We start from the raw sequence: 23,005 nt of genomic DNA, 5'->3' as shown, positions 1-23,005 counted from the left end.
AAATGTTTATTTATTTTTTGAGAGACGGGGGGAGGGAGGGAGAGAGGAGGGGGAAGGGAGAGAGGGAGAGAGAGAGAGAACACAAGCAGAGGAGCAACAGAGAGAGACAGAGAGACACAGAATCTGAAGCAAGACTCCAAGCCCCAAGCTGAAAGCAGCAAGCCTGATAGAACCCACGAACCGGAACCCACAAACCGTGAGATCATGACCTGAGCTGAAGTCAGCTGCTTAACTGACTGAGCCACCCAGGTGCCCCAACATTAACATTTTTTTAAAAGAGGCATTCATCTTTTTATATAGTTTTTATGAAAAAAGTAAGAAACCAGAAAAAATGTCATTTATATTTACCTATATACAAAGACTAATTCTGGCTCTCTTCATTCCTTCATTTAGAGCTGACTAGTATGTTTCTGACTAGTATGTCTCCTTTAGCCTGAAGAACTTACGTTAGTATTATTTGTTAAGTCTCATGATGAAGAGTTCCCTTAGCTTTTGCTCAAATAAAAATGTATTTTGCCTCCATTGCTGAGAGATATTTTTGATTATTTATAATTCCAGGTTGGTAACTTTTTTCTTTCAGCACTTTAAAGAAGATATTCTATTGTCTTCTAGTCTCTATTATTTATGAAAAGTATTACTATTATTATTACTGTTCCCTTATGTACAATACGATGTATCTTTTTCCCCCCTCTGGCCATTTTTAAAATGTTCTCTTTAGGTTTCATTTTCAGTAATTTGACTTGATGTGTTAGTATGGTTTTGTTTATTGTGCTTGGAGTTTTTTGACCTCCACTGGTCTGTACAATTTATTGTCCAAATCTTAATCAAATTTGGAAATCTTTCAACTAACAGAGCTTTAAATCTTTTTCTGCTGCAATCTCTCTCTGGGACTCCATTTACACATATGTCCTACCACTCAATATTGGCATGGATCTCTGAGGCTTATTCTTCCCCGCCCCGTCTGGGTTCAGTTTACTTAAGTGTTCTTCTGGCAGGTTTTTTTTTTTTTTTAATGTTTTTTATTTATTTCTGAGAGAAAGAGACACAGAGTGAGCAGGGGAGGGTTAGAGAGAGAGGGAGACACAGAATCTGAAACAGGCTCCAGGCTAGCTGTCAGCACAGAGCCCAACGCGGGGCTCGAACCCATGAACCGTGAGATCATGACCTGAGCCAAAGTTGGACACTTAACCGACTGAGCCACCCAGACGTCCCTCTTCTGGCAGTTTTCAACATGCCATTATACATATCCCGTGAATATTTCATTTCAGGTACTGAATTTTTCTGTTTCAGATTTTCCATTTGATTTTTATGTAGATTTCCATTTCTGTTGAGATTCCCTATCTGGGCATGGATAATCCTCATCTTATCAGAAACAATTTAAAGTATCTGCCAACTAATTCTCTATCTTTCATCCCTGACTCTGTTTCTGTTGTTTTTTTCCTCTAGATTAGAGTTGCATTTTCCCACTTCTTCATATGTTTAGTAATTTCTTATACAGTTGGAAATTGCTGGTACTATGTTGAGTGTCTGGAGTTCCTTCAAGGTGTGTTTTGTTCTGGCATGAAGTTAATTTATGGGCAGTTCAACCTGATACTTTTCCGGGTTAGTTTTAGACTGTCAGAATGGGTGTAAAATAGCTCCTCCTCTATGGGTAAAGCAACCTTAGTCCTAAAATATACAACTTTTGGGGGTCTCCATTAATGTCCAAAGTGCTCAACTAGCGCCTTCCCATCTGGCTGGCCAAAATTCTGTATGATCTCTAGAATCTTTTCTTGACTTACAGGCCCCGTAGTTTGTTCTCTGAAAAGAGACCTGCCCTGCACACGTGGAGTTCAGTATCAGCCAAAGAATCCAAGGACCCTGTGGAGATTTCTAAAGCTCCTTCTCTAAAAAGCTCCCACCTTCCCAATACCAGGTGCTTCACCAACCATGCACTCCAATCACTGTTTTCCCCACTGCATTAAATCTCTGGTCTTTGAGCTCTCCTTGACTGAGTTCCAGTTTGGAAAGCCAGAGTGACCTCACCTCCTGGGTTTTCCTTCTCTCAAGATTGACTGTCCTATGCTCTGCTATCTAATGCTAAGAAAACCTCAGGTGCTACATATATTTTATACAGTTTTATGGATGATTATGAAAAGAGGATAAATTCAATACCCATTACCCCATTATGGCAGGACCTGGAAGTTAAGATGTATCAAAATTATATTTAAGTACTTTTTAAGATTATCTTAACATAGTAAAAAATTGATAAATATAAAAATTAAAAAACAACCACCACCCAAGACCATATCCAGCAAAGAATTTGCTAAATTCTGCTGTTTTTAATTCTAGCTGAATTCAGACATTTGTACATATACATGTGTATAAGATCTTTTTAAAATTAGGGTGAAACTAGTTATTTAATTTTCCTTTTCCATTTAATATTGCATTGTGGGCATTTTCCCAAGTCTTTATACATTAACTGAAAACAGAATCTTTTATGGCTATATAAATATAAAAATCTTGATAGTAATTTATAACTAATAATAAGCATTCTCTTACTGTTGAATATTTAGGTCACACCATTATAAATGAAGGCTTTGTCTTCAAATATCCACATGACTCACTCTATAATTCAGGACTTTATTCAAATACTACCTTGGTGAGGGATCCCTGACCAACCTATTTAAAACTGTAATCCTCTCCCAGACATACAACTTGGTCTTTTTCCTGCTTTGCTTTTCTTCAGAGAATTTCCATTATGTCACATAGCATACATATTTTTATTTTTATGCTAATTATGTCTCCCTCTATAATAATGCAAGCTTTATGAGAGCAGATCTTTTTGATAAATTCGTTTAGTGCTTTATAACCCCAGAGTTCTAAAAGAATACTTGCCTAATATTAGGCACTTAATATTATTGCAATAAATGAATGATTGTAATGAATGAATGTTGAGGGAGACACCTTAAAACATGATTTGTGACACCAAAACAAACAAAAAATTATATGTAGGAAAAAAAATAAAAAGAAACATGTTTCATACAGATGGTGGAAATAAGTTATTTTTTTTTTTACAAATAGTTTATTGTCAAGTTATTTTGTTTTTTAAGTTTTCTATAATACCCTTTGCTTTTATAATGTAGAAACTAAACGTTCTTTTTAAAAAAGATGCTGCATTAAGATTATATATCAAACAAGAAGAAATATATATCGGTAGAAATGGGCTAAAACATCTTTCTGACTAGTGAGTCAAACTGTGACAAATCATTATTTAAAATCAACATAAGACTATAAATATTTGCTAACATAGCACTGTGGGAGATACAAAGATGAATAAGACATGGATGCTACCCATCAGGGCCTCAACATCAACTGGGAAAGACATACACGGGAGAAAATACAGTACGTGCAAACTATGATAAGTGCTATACTGAAAGTACAAGGGAAAATGGGGTGAAAAAAGACTGGACAAAATATGATAAACTGGGGTGACCTAATTATAGTCCTGAAATCTGTCTTTAAATATGCAAAGGGAAGAGGGAAGCATTACCGCTAAAGGGTAAGCCAAAGCCAAGGGAAAAAGATAGAATACCATACCCCAGACCTTTAAGAAAGAACGCTATATTCTACAAAATACCTATTGGCAAGGGGTGCAAGGAAAGGATATCCTTCAGGGATGGGCAAATAACCTACATGTGTGATACAGCTGGACCTAATACAAATGTGATATAGCATGTCATGCAGTGAAATGGAACAAGTTCAAGGCATTCACATTATAAGTTTTGCAAAATTTTGTAAAGAGCAGAATGCTAGTTCATGGATATCAGAGAAAGGAGGGCAAAGAAGGTAAGCTGGAAAGTCAAGCTGGAAACGAATTAGGAAGTGTTTAGATTTAATCTGTACGCAATTTAAAAGAAACGTTTCTAAAAGTAAATTGCTTATTTCAGAAAAAAAAAAACAAAATTATTTTGAAAATCATCCATATCACCAATCCCAACATTACTGAAAGACAAGATTCTGGTGGGTTTTTATTCTATTTCTTTTTCTAAAATTAGAGTTGTGTGTGCAGGTACACGCATGTGTGTACGTTTGGCTGTATGAAACTGTGTGACTACACTGTAATTTTATTTCTCCCGCTCATGTTCTATCAAAAGAATTTATTCATGTAATGACATACTCACTTTAAAAATTTTTAATGGCAGCATAACCATAAAAATTATATTGTCTGATTTGTCTTTTAATTTGGACTTAAAGGTATGGCTAAGAAAGTTAATACCTAAAGACATTCTTTTCATTTAAGTAGTAAAATCTTGTTTGTATTAAAAATCTTCCCCTCCACCAAAAGTTCATTTCTATCTTGTTTTAGTTTTTTTTTAAATCATCTTACTTTTTTTTTCCACTGAACCATTTATTCATCTGTAATTGTTATGATGACTTGCTGTTGAGGTTCTAAATGTATTCTCTCCCTTATTCAAAAAGCTAAGCAAATGCACTAATACCATTTCTTCAATAATCCTCCTGCTGGTTTTGTGATGACCCTGTGTCATATGTTTGTACTAAATTAAAATAGAACTTGGTTATGATTTTAAGTTTTAAAAAAGAACATGAATGACAGTAGCAAACAAGATTTCATTATTTAAGATTACTGAATGTAACAGTTTTTTGTATGGAACTCAAGGGACGAGCTACAATCCAAAACAGCCAAAATATACTAGTCCAAAACATAAAGGTTTGTTTTGTTTTTTAATCTGTCACAAACACTCCAAAGCCCATTCATCTCTTTAAGTCATCACAAAGATTAAACACATGTAACTTCAGCTATATAATCAAGCAGCAAATATACTGTAGCACTGATATCCCCAAAACAATTTCCTTTAAAACTGACTTTTCTAGCTGTGTTTTGAGTATAGTCCCTCACAGTTCACTGTCTTTATCCAGAAAAGCAGTTTTCTGAGCAACATCTAAGTTCTTCATACTGGGCTGCCAATGCTGGAACACACATTCCAACTTACTTTAAAAAAGTGAATTTAAATAACGTTGGGGAACTTCCTCTATTATTCAAATAAAGTAAGCCAAAAGCTGTACTTCTATCCAAACAGGCTGAAACTTTAGCGAATTCACAACATTTTACATCTCATTTCAGGAGTTAGGAATCCCAAGGTGTCCTTTTAGTTTCATTCCTCCCCACCTTCAACTGGTTGGAATTATATCTGGAGACCAAAGCAAGCAAGCAATCAGCCTAGCACAACCCTTTCCTTCTGTTAAACTTGCCTGCTGATTCACACCTTCCCTATAGTACATTATTAAATGATTTTACATAATCTTTTTCATAGGAAAGGCTCATTATATCTTTTCTTAAACAACCTCACTAGGCTTTCCAACAACCTGATAAATATAAAGCTGTCAACTTCTCAGATTCTAAATGTAAGAACAGCAGACATAAAATCATAACAAATTACACAGGTAAATTTTTTTCCTTTTATATTGAGGAGAGGAAGGCAGTGAAAAAAAAAAGGTGAAAGGTGGAAAGGATAAGAACAAGAACAACCATCCACAAAAAAAGAGATGGAGAAAAAATTCAGAGACAAACCAGAAGGTTCTGAATTACCTGCTATAAACATCTTGTATATTAACATGAATGCTGTAAGGAAATACTCCTCTTCACAACTTACTAAAAGTTATCTTGTGTCTTGCTTTAGAATGGATGATCCACATTTAACACAAGTTTAAAGATGTAGATGTAACAGACAAATGCAGAGTGTAGTCTAGATTAATGACTAGGAGGAGAGGTAAGTAAGTGGTGATTAACACAACAAAAGTGTGACTCTGATGTAATCTAACCACTTGTATTCAAGTGTGTACCCAAAGTTTTCCTTATCATGATAATATATATATGATAATATATGTAATGTTATATATAAATAGTTTTGCTCATACTGTATGTCCCTCCAGAGAGGAAGAACATAAAAACAAAGCTGCAGCCCTAAAGAAAAGTGACACCCAACACAGGGATGGGAGTAGAAGTGGTAAACCACCAGCCAAGAACAAAAGAGAGCTTTCTTTCTGTCTGGGGGTTCTTCCCATCTGTTTACTGTAGGAGAAAAGTTTCGGAGTTCTGTGTTTTGTTTTTTAAAAACTTTAAAAATCCCCTAAAAGCAAGAAATAAAAGACTGTCCAAGAAAACAAAAGTGATCAGAAAGATTTTTTTTAAAAGAAGTGATAGACATAAAAAAATATAAGTAGTTAATCTTGTATTCTCTGGAAATATAATGCCTTCAAGAAAGAATTCATATCCCCCAAAATTAAGCCTTAAGGATTACAGCTAAGTGCCAAACATTATGCCAAGCTTCCCTCATACTTTATTTTCAATGAGAAATCAGGTTATACCGATGATGACATGTCATAATTTCCAGAGGTTAAAAATAAAAAAGTGTGGCACCAATATCACAAAGCTGTTTTTCTCCTCCCCAATGTCACCAGTAAAAAATTGTAAAGAATTTTAATAAATCTCTAGTAAGCATATCGTACACTATTCAGTAAAGAAGCACACAACATATACCAGTAAAACCCATCATACAAGGAGGAAAGGATATAGGTGAATTTCAGAAAAATGCTTCATGCTTCAAGCCAAAAAAAAAATAAAACAACCCAACAACGTGGTATTACACATACTAATTTGAATTCTGATATAATTTCTCTTTGGTAATGCTGTCTACATTGATATATTATACATTCAAAACGTCATCTGTAAACAAAAATTTACAATAAGCTCCCCTTTTATACTGCTGGAAATGGTGTACAGAGAAGATTTTTACTGGTAAAACACTAAAGTTTGCTATTTTTTATTTATAATTTCTGCTATACTTAGTAACTTATAACTAAACACATGAGGGGGTGGACAGTGTGACATGGAATAAGAATAGCAGGAAAATCTGCACCAGATCTCCAAATGACATCTAAAAGAAGTCTGGTAGTTTTGGAGTTTGCTCATGCATTCATGCATACATTCATCCTGCACTAGGGAAATAATCTCTAAGTGAGAGAGTTACAATTCCTGTCTTTGTGGTGTTGATATTCCCAAAGAGGAGACTATAAAATTATACAATTATTTTATTTGAATTGTAATGTGTGGTAACAAGAATTAGAACCCAGCTGGAGAATGATTTAAGAACCTAACTATGTTAAAGATTCAGGAAAGATTCTTTCCTTTTGTACTCGAATTGAGCTCTGAAGGATGTGTAGAAATTGACTTAAGGTGGGGGAGGGTGGTGATTAGGGTTCCAAGAGTATGGATCAGGCAAGAGAACAGCAGGTGAGGGAACGCAGGAAAACAAAACCAATTAGAGATCCCAGAATGGCATTCTAGTCTATTAAAAATACTACCTAAATGCAATCATTGAAGTAAGACTTTGAGACTTCAAAAATAGTAACATACAAAACTCCACTACAAGAGGAAACCATTGGTAATAGTAATAAGGCTACTGGACTGTTATAATGATAATCATTTGTAAGTTCTTTAAAACAGTATCTCTACTATTAATACATACTTTCATTTTACTTATTTAAAATAACTGAATTATACGTAAAATGTTCTATATTTAATTCTCACCTTTTACTAATTTAGTTAGGTTATTTATTCTAAACTCCTGGTCCTTCATTATATTCTAATAGACACATTATAAACATGTAGTCTCTTTGATGGCAAATTTTTAAAATTTTAAAATCACAACAGCATCTGTGATACTATACTTAATATGGAAGTATGTTCCTATAATCAAAAAGCCTAATATACAGCATAATTTTTTGTTATTATCATAGTTCTACCCTAAAGAAAATGGTAAGTTACATTTGTAATTACAAAAGTACTCTTTAAAATTGTTTGGAAAACAGAGAAGTATAAAGAAAATGAAATCATTCACAGCTATCTGCAACACCCTGAGACCACCACTTACTAATATTTAAAATACTTCATCTTTTACACACATACACACACATGCACACACAACCCTAGTGTAAAATGTCAGTAACCCAGCCTTTGGCTCTCTATAGTCTCTTCTCCATACAGCAGCCCAGTGAACCTTTTTCACCACCAGTAAGGTCATGTCACACCTCTACTCAGAGTCTTCCAATGGCTTCCACCTCATCCAGAAAAAGAACCTAAGTTTCAGTGGTCAGTCGGTTGAGCGTCCGACTTCGGCTCAGGTCATGGTCTCACAGCTTGGGAGTTCAAGCTCCATGTCGGAGCCTGCTTCAGATTCTGTCTCCCTCTCTCTCTGCCCCTCCCCTGCTCACACTCTCCCTCTCTCTCTCAATAAAGAAAGAAAGAAAGAAAGAAAGAAAGAAAGAAAGAAAGAAATATCAGAATGTACATAAGAAGTGCTCACTAAATTACTTGTAAAATTAATTCTAAACAGAGGAAATTAGTTTATACACAAAAACTGGACACAAAAATGGCCATTTTAGAGGATGTGGAGAAAATGAAACCCCTATGCAGTGTTGGGTGGGAAAGCAAACTGGCGCAGCCACAGTGGAAAACAGTATGGAAGTTTCTCAAAAAGTCGTCGTTGTTTATTCTACTTGGTATGTCTGAGCCTACCTGGATCTGTAGTTTGGGATCTTGAATTTTGGAAAATTCTCACCTGGTATACTTCAAATACTTCTGGTTTCTTTCTCTCTTATCCTTCTGATATCCCAATTTTGCTTGTGATAGGCCTTTTGTAATTATACCACAGTTCTTAGATACGCTGTTCTGTCTTTTTCACTTCTTTTCTCTGTGCATTTTAGTTTTGGAACTTTCTACTGATGTATCTTCATGTTCACCAATTCTTTCCTCAGTTATGGCCAGTCTACTATATGGGCCCAACGAAGGCATTCTTCATTTCTGTTAGTGTTTTTGATTTCTAGTATTTCCTTTGGATTATTTCTTAGAGCTTCCATCTTTGGGTTCATATGACTCATCCATTCTTGCATGATGTCTAACTAGCTCGTAGTATATTACTCATAATTTTAAATCCATAGGATAATAATCCCCAAATTTGTGTCATATCTGATTTACCTCTTCAGATTGTGGGTTTGTTTTTGTTTTTCTGCCTTTAAGCATGCCTTGTAGTCTTTTCTTGAAAGCCAGATATAATGTTGGGTAAAAGCAACTCAAGTCGACAGGCCTTTACTGTTAAGTTTTATGTTTATCTACTAGGAGTTGGGCTATGTGTACTGTTTGCTGTAGCTGTGGTGCCTAAGGCTAAAATTTTTTCTAATGTTCTTGATTTTGTCTCCCATGTTCTCTTTGGATATCCCTAAAGACTCTTTAAATTAGGTGTGAGGCTTATTCTTGTTTTAGATGCAATCTTGTTATTATACTGACATGGTGGTAAAGCTGGAGAGAGGCATTCTATTGTCCTATAATTAGGTCTCTTTTAGTGAGCCTATGGTGGACATTTCCCTTTCCCCAGGTCAAGAAAGCTTTGGCAAAGCCCCTGTTAGGCTCTGGTAAAATATTTTCCCTTGAAACAGGCCTGTTAAAGAGAACAGAGAACTCTGGGTATATTTCAAAATTATTACTCTTCTCCTCCTCCCTCCCTGATCCTTCCTGCAAACTCCCCACCCCCTGAATCCCTCTCACTATGCAAGCAGTGAAAGATTTTTCTCTGATCCTCACAGGGAGAACCCGGTAGGGCTCCTGGAGGTAAGACTCAGGAAAGTGTGGGGATACTCATCTAACGCTGGGCATCCTCTGTTTTCAACACTCAAGCTAGCCCACCCAGAGCCTCCAGCATTTAATTCATCAATTAAGTGTTCCTACCTATAGTGGCTTCAGAAGTGAGGCTTCTACTCCTGGGCTTCTGCCACCCAGCTCCTTATGTGTCACACCAAAAACGGTAAGTCAATATACTTTATTATCGTAAGAGCTAAGGTAAGACTATCCCTGGAATATAACTTATTTATTTGCATTCTAATATGCTTTACACATAATCCTGTGTTTACCTAAGGGAGAATCATACGATAATATCAAGCAGGTGATTGTCATCCATTGTTTGTCAATAAAAGAGTGAAGATTGAGAACCACTATTGCAGCCTGGGATACAGGGGTCCACAAACTGCTGCCCAAGGGCCAAATCCTGCCAGCAATGGAACTAATCTAGCCATTTATATACTTGTATACACATTGTCTTGGCTACTTTCCTGATAACAATTGCATAGTCAAGTAGTTGCAAACAGAAACCCTACATCCTACAAAGCCAAAAATATTTACCACCTGGCCCTTCAAAGGAAGAGCTTGCTGGCTCTGGGTTACACATGTGATCTCTGGTATTTTGTGTGTCTGTCTTTAAACTGTTGACCAGGCAGAGGGCAGTTATGACCATGAACTCTCTTTATTGTGTATTCACCGACTCATCCATCAATTCATTTAATATACAATTGCTGAGATTAAAGAATTCAGTTTAGTGGAAATTTTTTGCAACACGGTATACATAATAACAGTTACACTCAAATACTATGAAAAATCAAGATAAAGGAGTTATTATCTCTACTTGGGAGTACTCAAAGTTTGAAATACTAGAATTTTGCTACAAAGGACTCTGGGCTACTTTTGTTTAATAGAAGATACACCCTCTACACAAGTGATTCTCAAACTTCTATATTAGAATCACCTGAAAGGCTAGTAAAACAAAAGTTGCTAGTTATATCCCCAGAGTTTCCATTACAGTAAATCTGAGAAGCCCCAAACTTTACATTCCTAACAAGTTCCAAGATGATACTAGTATGATGCTAACATAAAGAATAGTTGCTCTAACAAACCGAGTAGCATTATATCAATACACTTTTAAAGCTAAAAGCTTTTTAAAGTTATTTTTATTTATTTTTTAAACACTTAATTATTTTTGAGAGAGAGAGAAGGGGGTGGGGAAAAGAGAGAGAGGAAAGAGACACAATCCAAAGCAGGCTAGGCTCCAGGCTCTGAGCTTGTCAACACAGAGCCCGACATGGGTCTCAAACCCATGAACGGCAATATCAGGACCTGAGCCAAAGTCAGGACGCTTTTGAGCCACCCAGGTGCCCCTGAAAGGGTCTTTTAAAGATAAAATTAGTTGCGGTACCTCTGAGAAAAAGTATCAGACTAAAAAACCAAAAAGTCTCTTTGTCAGATAAATAGAAAGGTCCAACAGACTGTAACCTGTTTTATGAATCTGAAACAATTTAGGCTCTCAGAATTGCTCTCCTGTTTTAGTTATTCCTTTGTTACTTCCCCAATAAATCCACCTTCCTCACTTATTTGCCCTAACTCCCAGGGTTCATGTGCCCTCTGCAGGCTGTGGCCACGACTCAATAAGTTACTCTAGCCTTGGGTCTTGGCTCCAGAAACAAGCAGATTAAATCCTCCACCAGAACCAAACTTTGAAGAAGCTATCTCTAGGTTAATGTTAAAGGGTTCTTCAAAATTCCAACTTTTTTTCTTAGGAATGAGGCTGGAACACAAGGAGCTGATTAGTCCACAAAACCCTAACCAAAATACTACTGTATACTCATAAAAGGTTACTAAACTATGTAGCAGTCATTTGCTCAGTATTTTTTAAAATATATTTTAAAGTTTATTTATTGACAGACAGAGAGAAAGAGAGAGAAAGAGAGAGAATGAGTGGGAGAGGAACAAAGGGGGAGACAGAGGATCCTAGCAGGCTCTGTGCTATCAGTGGAATAATTCCACAAACCATGAAATCGTGACCTGAGTCAAAATCAAGAGTTGGATGATTAACCGAATGAGCCACCCATGCACCCATGGCTCAATATTTTTAAAATGAGGGACACAATGGCTCTTACTTGGGACATACATTACTTTTTAATCCAGACATATAGTGAAAAATATTTGAGGAGTATTACTGAAACACTAAATAAAAGATTACTTCAGTTTCACCAATGCAAATTTTTAAAAAATCTACTGTGTAAGTCCTCTATTCTATAAAATGCAGCTTTAGTTTAGTAACTTATTTGAGCAGAAAATTACCACCTCAAATGTATAAAATACAGAAACATTAATATGTAGAAAAAAATCAAGTGCCTCTGAGAAAGTAGTAGACAAAAATAGTATTCACTAGTACCTACTGTTGGATGAGAAATAGATGCAAAAGGTGTTGTCCCTAGCTTCAAAGAACTTGCTGTTTATTAAAACAGCATAGGACAAAAATTAAAGTGATTCAGTGCTTAACTGTGCAAACATCAATATACAATATGAGGTCAAGAAAAGGTCAACATGGACTAGAGTAGCTAAAGAATGTTTTATCCTACAATAATTTGAGTTAGTTCAATGATTTGATATATGACTTTAAAAATGGTTACAATATGATTAAGTAGGATCTGGATACAGGCAAATAGAGATTCCAGAAAAGATACAGAGCAGGAATAAAAGGAGGACCACAAAATATAAGACAGACACTCAAGTGCTTGCCTGATGGAAGTCCAACGCCGACGAACAGAAAGAACTGGGCTGCACTGATTGTATGGGGCCAGATTATACATACAGGCCTTTGAACCTGATGGAAATCTTTAGATATGATATGGTGGGCAACATGAAATAGGTTATGAGAAGGAGACTACATGGAAAAGGATATTTTTGAAGACTTTGGCACCAATAAATAGCACAGTTCAAAGAGGGGAAAGGCCAGGGGCAGAGGCAACTATGGTGCCACCGTAACAATCCAGGAATGAGATGGCAAAGCACTGGACTATGGTCCTGGCAGTGGAAATCTAGGGAGTAGAAGACAGGGAGAAACGTTAAATGCCACTGCAAACTTGGCACCCTGTTAAAATATTGGGCATAAGGATAAGAGAAAAAAATCAAATATGAAACCAATATTGCTAGCCTGACAGAATGAAGAAAAGGTTGCACCTACTACCCAAAGAGGTAAAATAGAAATGAAAGCAAACTGAGGGAGCAAGGCACTATGGCACAGAAGGATTACTGTGAAAATGCCAAGTTTACAAAGACAGCGGTAGCTAGCTATGTGTACTCTAGCAAATGAATCACTAGATGTGATCAGAGTTGTCTGGCCAGCCCATCTATTTGTGACTTTATCAAACAAGTGAACAGAGAAAAAAAATGGATGGTTGAGAAATAAGTGCCTGGATATTCACAATTAGAGGGCATCTAGAAGAAAGAAGCAAGAAAAACAAAATGTTAGTCAGAGGTAAGGTACATGGAAACTAGGATCTTGCATCTTTGCCCGTGGAATCTCCAATGCCTGGCAGAGTAGCTGACACAAAGGCAGCTCTCAAAAAGGAATAAATGACAGATTATTTCCAAACTGCAAAAGAATCATAGTAAAAAGAAGAGTTGAAGGCACAATGAAAGATAAAGACTGAAAAAAGGCCACTGAGTTGGCAAGAACAGGAAGCCAGACTGCAAGAGTCAAAAAGGACAAGAGCAGAGAGAAGATGTAGCAGAGTGGGGATGGTGGGCTGATGGACAGATGGCAGCTAAAGGGAAGAGCAGCAGGGTAGACAAAAAGCATTATTTTACTTGTTTGGATATTTTTCTAAACTAAAAATAATACTTGCTCGTTCAAGAAATTTTCAAGAATATATAAAGGGAGGGAAGCATACATTTGTTCCACCATCTAAGTGCAAAACTGGTTAAACTTTTAAAATGTATGTTCACTTATTCCTCCAAATATATAAGTGGCTTACACATCAAACAACAGGATAATAAAAAAGGGACTGGAGGGGAGAGAAAGGACTAAAGAAAATAGTAAAACCAGCGATGAGATTAGCTAGCAATGGTTACCACATTTCTTAAATCGTTTCTTAGCAATCAAAAATAAAAGCATTTTTCTGCTGTATTTTTAATTATTAAGGGTTTTTGCATTGTTAACTGTTTATATTATTATTTTTATAAAATGAGTATTTACATTCTTCATTCACTTACCTAATGACTTTTTTTCTTAGACTATGAATGAGCTCTTTAGGTCACTGAAAGATCAACTCTTTGTTTTATTGCAAAAACTTTTTTCTAAGGTTGTTTGCTCCTGCTTTAAGAAGTCATAAGCACGTATTAAAGTCACAGGAAAAACAGCCTGTGGAAATGAACAGTTTGATGATGCTAACAGAAAAGGTATTAGAACAAATTCCCTAAATATACGGAAAGGGATGAATCCAAAGGGGAAAACAAATTTCATCTGATAATGGAAAAGTATACAGATACAGATGCTAAGACACAGGATCCAAAATATGGGCTAAGTGAGGTATGCAAAGGACCCCACATATAAGTAGTATTCTTTTTTTTTTTTAATGTTTTATTTATTTCTAGGAGAAAGAGACAGCATGAGCAGGGGAGGGTCAGAGAGAGAGGGAGTCACAGACTGAAAGAGGCTCCAGGCTCTGAGCTGGCAGTCAGCACAGAGCCCGACGCGGGGCTCAAACCCACGAACCGCGAGATCATGACCTAAGCGAAAGTCGGAAAGTCGGACGCTTAACCTACTAAGCCACCCAGGCGCCCCATATAAGTAATCCTCTTCATGAAGTGGCCATTATTCAAAGGGAGTCAATTCAGAGTACTAACAGAGCAGTTCCTGGTCCTCTGCCCCAGTTCTCAACATACCCATCCTTTTCTTCTCTATTATTACTTTATTTTTTTTCTTCTACCTTTGCACATTAAAATTTAGATGAGGGAATTGTGATTGGTGGCAACCCCACTCTCCCCAAATAAGCAAATTTTGACCTAAGTTATCTTCCTCTAATTATTCTCATTATTGGTATGGCTTACTGTCATCAACAACTGTGACTCTAATTCCTGCTAGTGGGAATAAAGATTTGCCAGTAAGCACATGATTATGTGTATTTGGATCAACAGTTCGTCCCTTGATTTTTGTTAAGGTCACCATCCTGAATTTTGCCAATAAGAATATTATATCCTATTCAATCTCTCTGAATCTCTCTATTTTTTTAAATAGCATTGATTACACCATACCATCACTGCATTTAACAAAATCTTACTTTTGTTAAATTCAATTAATGATGCACGCAACTACCACAAAGGGGTGAATGTTTTAAGTGCAGAGTAGTGTCTTGTTACTTTTTAATTCTCCTGACTATATATAATGTACATTAAAATAAAGGTATACTGAATTCAGGTTCCCTTAAACACTTGATTCTGTAAATGCAGAACTAGTTTCTGACCTCACTTCTCTGAAAACTTGTATATACAGAATTTGGCCCAACACTGCTTGTTAATATCTCCTGCTTCAGAAAAAGATATCATGCATTTAATAATATCACAGTTACATTTTAGACCATAGACTGATAACATATGCAATTAATAGATCTAATAACTGCAATCAAATTAGCAATGTGATTCTCTTAAATTAACTGAAGCATCTTGTTCAAATACATTTCCCAGGATCCCAGAAGTACCAACTTTACTTCAAGCAAGAGGTCACTGAAGCCACACTCTTAGCAATTAAATTTTTAAAATTTCATATATATTGTAAAAACAATGGCAAGTACTTGGCTACCCCATTTATATCTTACTGTCATATGTTATTTATTATGCAGTGACTGCTTTGTTTTACGTATACTCAGTCTCTGAATTCCTATGAACCTTACATATTAGAAAATGAGAATGTTTCATTTAAATTCAGTAAAAATTCACCACAATGGGCTCACCTCAGGTAAGGCCAATCTAAATCACTGAAAAAAGTTAATTCACACAACTCAGATCATTGTCCCAGAGAGCTGAGAAAAATTTCATGAAAACAATAGAACATGAATTGAATCTTAAAGTTAGTAGACCCTTGTTATCAGCAGGAAAAAAAAAAAAAGATTTTTAAAGTAGCAAGTTAAGAGACCAGCACAGGTATACGCAGAGAAACAAGGTAATAAAAGCAAAGAAAAAGGGTTAGTGTAAACTGCAGTAGCCACTAAATAGAGTAATCCCCTGTTCTCATCTTGTAGCTACTTGACAGTACAAGGTGATCAAAGCAGGAAAGCCACAGAAAAATAAAAAGAATAGAAGTACAGAAAGAAAAACACAAACCCAAGTGCTTTTGATGCTTGGTCTGTATCTTAAATACCCTCCAAGATAATCAATAGTTCATGTCAATCCTCATGCTCTTGGAAGGTATCAGTAATCAGATTTAGCATATAAATTCAAATCAATTTGTTAATCCCATGTTAGAATGAGTGTAAAGGTATCCTTTGCTATCCAAGCTCAGGCTATGAATGGGTTCAGGTAACTTTTCTTTTTTTTTTTTTAAGATAAAGCTATTTGGAGGAGATGGTATTTCATCCCATATGGACTCTTGCCTTCCAAAATTCCAAGACCTAACAGATTGGAAACTCTGTCTCTAACCTCTCACTCTCTGAATTCAGAAACCAGTAAGGACTATCTTTATGTTTTCAGTTTGTTCTAAGATATGAGGAATATAAAACCTCACCTCCCACACAACTTTTCATAATATATAGAGAAGCTATTGTAATAAATGTCTGATAATGGTATTATGCATAATTAACCAAACCTCACTGTTTTCTATTTCCTCTTATAAACAGGAGGTATTATAGTCCATAAACAGAAAAAAGCTTTCTTAAGAAAGAAAACTTAGGGGTGCCTGGGTGGCTCAGTTGGTCAAGTGTCCGACTTAGGCTCAGGTCAGGATCTCTTGGTCTGGGAGTTCGAGCCCCATATCAGGATCCTAGCTGACAGCTCAGACCTTGGAGCTTGCTTCAGATTCGGTGTCTCCCTCTCCCTCTGCAACCCCCCTCAAAATAATAAACATTAAAAAATTTTTAAAAACAAAGAAAGAAAACTTAAATGTTTAAAAGTTTTTATTCATAGGGGTTAAAGTTAAATGTTAACTATTTTAATCTCATAGTCAGCGCACAAGTGCATTAAGGCCTCGGAGCTTATTGTTCCTTATTTATTATCTTGCCCAGGACAGGAAGATCCTTCCTCCTTTTGGCTCATGCTGCTCATCTTTAACCTGAAGTCTTAGAACTCCCAATAAAGCAGAAGAGAAAGCAACTAAATACACAGAGGCTGGTGGAAAAAGAGGTACTGGTTTAGTTTGGACAGAGATGTGGACTAACTTACTGTCTTCTTCTTTACACTTAGAAAGAACACTATCACACTAACACATTAGAAAGTCTACCCTAGGGGCTCCTGGGTGGCTCAGTTGGTTAAACCTCTAATTCTTGATCTCAGCTCAGGTCATGATCTCAAGCTTTGTAAGATGGAGTCCTGCATCAGGCTCTGCACTGACAGTGTGAAGCCTGCTTGGGATTCTCTTTCCCTGCCCCTACCCCACTTGTACTCCGTTTCACTCTCTCTCTCTCTCTCTCAATATATAAACATAAAAAGTCTACCCTGGGTGAAGAGGTGAAGTTGTGAAGCTCTACCCTATACTAAATTATTCTGAAAAGAAAACATGCCTTTCTTATTTACATAACCAAATTTATCATATATCATCCACTACTGCCTTAAAATGTTACAATGTTTACTACAGGAAAAAGTTCCTATGTGAGGTGCTTTTTTAAGTACTGAGCACCTCTTTATAAGCAAAACAAAACAAGCACACAAATAGTCCCCATTGTACAATCTCTCAACTAGTGAACTCCTCAACAGGGATAACTGCATAGGCTTACATATTTTTGCATGATTAACAACGGCTCTTAGAATACTTTAAGTGTAATACATGCTCAATAAATATTTGCAGACTGAATCTCGCATAACAGAACTCTTGCATAAGGTAACAAAAAGTGAATAACACCTTCAGAAAGTCCTGGCTAACACCCAAGCAAACACTGACAAATCCTAACAATTCATCCATTGAAAATGTTCTGTTGGTTGCCTGTGATTAGTTAATTCTGTTAGTCTTTCACTGTGCTTATGGTATGTTTTATTATTGCTGTCAATATTAATTTAGTAACACAGTCATAGAAAGTTAAGCTAAAGGAACTTGCAAGGTCATCTAGTATAAACCTTTCACTTTACAGACAAGGAAATGAAGGTCTACTTTTCTCACAATTAACACTTTGGCACTTGTCACCTCTTTCCCTGGTTCCCTAACTAAATAAGAGACATTTTATTGCACTTTTTGCTTAGGTTAACATTACAAGTGAATGGGCATTCCTCAAATGCCAGTCTCTAGCATAGTAAGTTGTATATAGCAGGTAGTCAGGTGAATACTGACACACTGTTCTTGCTTAGTGTTCAAATTCCAGTAAATGACAATGCTCATCTTAATAATTTTCATTTGTACAATTTTAGTGTGAAACATTGTTTTTCTAATATAAGGTGATCTAACACAAGTTTTTACTCAAAGCACTATTGTTCATAACATAAAATACTTCTGTCATTTCTACCACTGTGAAGTTCATTTTCCCCAATAATACCAAAACTAATAGTGAGATAGAAACCAAATCAGTTCTGCATATAACATTCGAGACACGTCCCAGTAGGGTGATCAGATTGGTAAATTANCACACACACACACACACACACACACACACACACACACACACACACGTCTATTACCTAAGAGCTAAACATTAGGCCAGGGGCTTGAAACTGCATTACTTGCCTTCCTGGTCAATAGGGAAGACAATTTTATCAGTTTCAAATCACAGAGAAGAACAAGGAACTGCCCTCTTTCTGAGGTCACAAACAGTGTTGAGATGCAACCATCACAGCTAGCCACTATACAGGGCAAGCAGCATGTTTAACCAACTATTCAAAAATATATGAAAGCCTGGTGATGTACGAGTCAGTCTCTAATTTTAAAACAAAATGAAGACTAGGGATTTAGGGTTAAAGTAAACTCCAAAGTTATAAACTTTATAGTAAAAGTTTCCCACTGCAGTTGAGCGAACAATAACTATTTCTCAGACAGAGCTCATAAATGCCCTGACCCAGAACCAAGGACAAAATGGAACTGCTGAGTTCTAGTATATGGGACAGAAATCAGGTCTAATATGGCATTACCATATAAACCTTGTGGATCATCATCATATTTTGCCCACTATAACTAATATATAAGTAAGCAAAACAAAACTGGGTTTAAATTGAATTTAGAAAACATCCAAATGGTCCACTTATATAATTCCACTTTGATTACAATTTTAAGTCTAAAATGTATGAGATTCAGAAGTCTGTATGATTTACAGGACTGAATAAAGACAAGAAACTCTGGCCCCACCACTGCTTTGGGGGTCTGATAGCTAATGAGAGGAATCCTATCTTTCCTGTCATTTAATATATGCTTCCAAAAAGTAGGTAGAACAATGACACGTCTTAAGGACTGTTTAAGAAATGGTTTGTAAGGTCTTACAAATAAAGGCTTATAAACAGAGATAACAATTGATAACCAATTCTCTCAAGAATCCCTGAATTCATTTGTTGAGTAAATACAGTATTAGAACATTCTCTAAAATAAAACATGAGGATTTCTTTTGAATTTCTAGGTAAAGGATTGTTGTTTATGTTACAGCCTAACTGCAAATATGTTAATCATTTCCACCCATGTAGGTATGATTATTCTCATAACTAATCACAAACAGAATATCAAATGTAATTTTTTTCTATCCTATTTTTTCCATAAGAATTTTATTCTATCAGGGTTTCAAGTAAAACTGCTTTAAAATGGAAAATAAAGCACTTTGTGTGTGTGTGTGTGTTTAACTAAACACAAATTTTCTTTTTTTTTTTTTAACTATAAAGATACTGGGAGACAAGAGGAAGGAAAAACTTGCTTTGGATTTTTTTTTTAGATAACCAAACTGGGGTACAGTGTTAAGTTCAAGCAGTTTGCAATGAGGTTAGCTGTGGCCATGTTAGGTTGCCAGAACAGATTTTATTATAGAAAAAAGACATAGGTTACTAGTTTCATTTTTTTAATGAAAAGTTTTTATTAGAATCTTATTGTTTAGAAAATAACATTTTCACAGCATATTCAATACTAAAACACATTCTGTAAATAAATCTCCTCTCAAAGTAGTAAGTGATTTGGACCTTTGTCTATGGAGTGGGAATGAGGAAGGTAAAGAAGTGCCAGCTTGTAAACCTGGACATAAGTTGGTGATATTCATAAATATATTAACAAATATTACAACACTATCAAGTTGGCAGTATCTTTGTTTTCTAGAACTACCTTAACATTTTTTAAAAATTTTATTTCCAATTCTTATAAAATAATTTCTGATTTCATCAGGTACCATGATTTCAACTTTGAACACTTAACCTTTTTTTTCAAATTATCACTGAATGCTTGAAATTACAATGAACATACTTTATCAAATAGCATTTTAGTTTAATAAACAGAATAATTATGAACTGAAATAATAAATAACTCATTGTCCAACTTAAGGCCTGCCTCACATACTATATGTGTATTTGTTGAACAGGAAGACAAGTACGGACTTGTTTGTGATCTGCAAGTTCAATAATTTAGAAACTGTGATCAACCTAAATGCAAAACCCATTTGATAATTTCTAAATGCCACATTTTGGCTTAATATAATTTTAAATTCTCATTAGTAATGATACCAAAGGTTGATGTAGAAAGTAGCACAAAACTGATCTCTCAGAGCATTATCAAGTTATAAAGTAATAGATAAGATATTGTTTCCTCAAAAAATGTGAAAGGAGATGTGCCTAAAGAATTGCAATTATCTATCATCTATTAAAAATTATTTTAATTTAGCATATATACACTAGTTCTTAGAGGAGATGGTGGTGAAGAGGCTTTCACTTTTTTCAATGTCTTGAAGTCACTTGATGAATAATACAAACCCAGTATTGTGAGGCAGGGAATATGAGACTATATATTAATTATATCCACTAACACTGTTTTTGACCCACTAATGTTGTCTATTCCAAAGTTCTAAATATAATCATTTTTGCAAATAGGATTTCTACACTTGAGAATTAAACACTAGTAAGTGTGCCCTTACAATTTTAAAATAAAGATATAAAATTATATATTTGGGGATTAAGGTGTTTGTTCCCCATTATTTTTTCTGAGCCAGCAGCAAAAAATGAAGTGCACTCTACTTTAGGATAAGTTTTTCTCACATTAGAGTCAGTGCAGTTAAGTTGTAATGAAAGTGTAAATACAAATTATCAATGAAAGGATAATTAAATCACATGATTTTCCAAAAAGAGCACTCCACTATCATTTATTATTCAGTCAGCTGGCTATATAACTTACTCCTATTTTAAAAACATAAAGTGGAGTTTCCTTTCCTCTTCTGTTCTCCTAATAAATTAAAATATACATTACTAATTCAACTTTTAAAATGTGCCTTTCTTTAAAGATTTTAGTTCTTTAATTTGGATGTCCCTTACCTTAAATGTAAAAACCAAGGAGCTAATACAATTCAATGATGATTTCAGAAACACTTAGTTACATTAAATTAACAGGGGGGAAAAACCCACTACCTTCTGGAAACCTTGATGGTAAGCAGGAGATTAACCATCTCTCCCTTTAAATTACAGCTTTCAAAAGGGGGTGAGGGTATCCCTCCAAGAATAAAGGCTTCTCTCTCACACATCCACACAGAGGACAATCTTACTTCTCTGACCTATTCAAGCTGCCAAAACATGACTATCATCAAGCCAAAAAATTCTTTTAAAATATTTAAACTTCATTTTAAAATTAAAACTGAAAGCAAGACACTCAGCTGCCAACTACTGTGAAGTAAGAAACTATTAAAGCCTGCACTGACCTACTTCATATTAGCATCATGACAATATGGATGTACGACAAGAAATAATAAATATTACCATAAAACAAACCTTAATTTTGTATTTAAAAATTGTGACTGTTTTTAAAATGCATAATATTGTACTGCAATGTGTTTTTATGATGCATTTATTTTTAAATTGCAATAAAAGTAAGGAGGTTTAATATTTTAGTAGTCATATTCAATGATGGACATGTGAGACTTCATTTTTAAAATCAGCTTGTTTTACACCACATTCTATTTTAAAACATCTATTAAAAGCAATCTCTTAGACAAAATTCCAAATATTGCTTTCCACTTTTAAAACAGCACTACTTTTTTTTAAATGTCAGTTAATGAAAAATCCTAACAAAAATAATGCAAGTTCATGTTCAAAGAATATTTACAATGGCTCTAACAGAGGATAGACGTAACTCAGTGTATTTAATTATTAAAAGACCAGTCCTTCAGAGTTTAACCTACTGCAGAAATAATGTAAATTCTCATACAAGAAAGCACAGAAATAGCAAAGGATGTATCATCTATGGTTTCTTAAAAACAAGAAAAAGGTACGAAATGGCAAGACATTTTAAATTAAAACATCTTTTTAAATTAAAAAATCATTTACAGTGTAAACTACCATAAAATATCATACACTAAAAAAGCCCTTTCTTCACAATCATGCAAATAAACTCCCTGGAAAGGAAATTTAATCTCAGAATAAAGAAGGCAAAAACATCCAGAAATAGCAGCTAAACCAACCGAAAGGAAGAGACACATTAGGTTTTGTGCTGCATGTTAATATTCTTACGCACAATGTCTGTTTGGTGAAAATTCACAATACACTTCTTCCTCCCTGTATGACTGCAAAAAGGAGTAAACACATTTCACATTCCTCAGTCCCAAATTCATGCCACCATCATGCAATATGACTTAATTTCGTCCCATATTCCTCTTACACATAAATGAACAACACAAATAACTTGTTTATCTACACTCACAATTGAGGGGGTNAAATGCACCCGACTCTGGATACCCACATTCAATGAATGCTTCAGCCTCTTCCTCCACCCGCCGCCCCCCACCCCCTTTGCAGCAGAAATGTGCCTGGGCTTTTTCACCCCGGCGATGGAGGATCCTCTTACCAGATGGAGTTCTTGATCTTGTGTTGCAGCGCGCTGGCCTCTGTCCCTGGCAGCCCAGGCACAAGGGCTGGCAGAGCCACCCCCGAGTTGGGGGCGCTGGGGGGAAGCTGCTGATGGGCATCAGGCTGCTGTGGTGGCGGCTGTTGTTGTTCCTCTGCCATCGCTGCTGG

General features: G+C 35.6%; 1 protein-coding gene and 1 pseudogene across 2 annotated transcripts in view; both read right to left on the bottom strand.

Annotated features, from left to right (window-relative positions):
* The window catches only part of LOC144218319 (spliceosome-associated protein CWC15 homolog pseudogene), a 38,728-nt pseudogene extending 15,848 nt beyond the window's left edge, over positions 1–22,880 (bottom strand). Inside the window, exon 1 of the transcript XR_013331110.1 lies at positions 22,836–22,880. The product of XR_013331110.1 is annotated as a spliceosome-associated protein CWC15 homolog pseudogene (transcript). The remainder of the gene's footprint in view (positions 1–22,835) is intronic.
* Positions 1–22,999, bottom strand: part of RFX7 (regulatory factor X7) — a 121,008-nt gene extending 98,009 nt beyond the window's left edge. The window contains 1 exon segment of the mRNA XM_077748165.1: positions 22,836–22,999. Within this exon segment, the coding sequence (XP_077604291.1) occupies positions 22,836–22,996 (161 nt within the window). The 5' untranslated portion in view covers positions 22,997–22,999.
* Between the last annotated feature and the right edge of the window lie 6 nt (positions 23,000–23,005).

Source organism: Crocuta crocuta, unplaced genomic scaffold (assembly GCF_008692635.1).
Source record: "Crocuta crocuta isolate KB4526 unplaced genomic scaffold, BGI_CrCroc_1.0 scaffold130, whole genome shotgun sequence".
Taxonomy (NCBI): Eukaryota; Metazoa; Chordata; class Mammalia; order Carnivora; family Hyaenidae; genus Crocuta; species Crocuta crocuta.
Note: the sequence above shows the minus strand (reverse complement) of the source record. Positions and strands in the feature narration are given on the sequence as shown.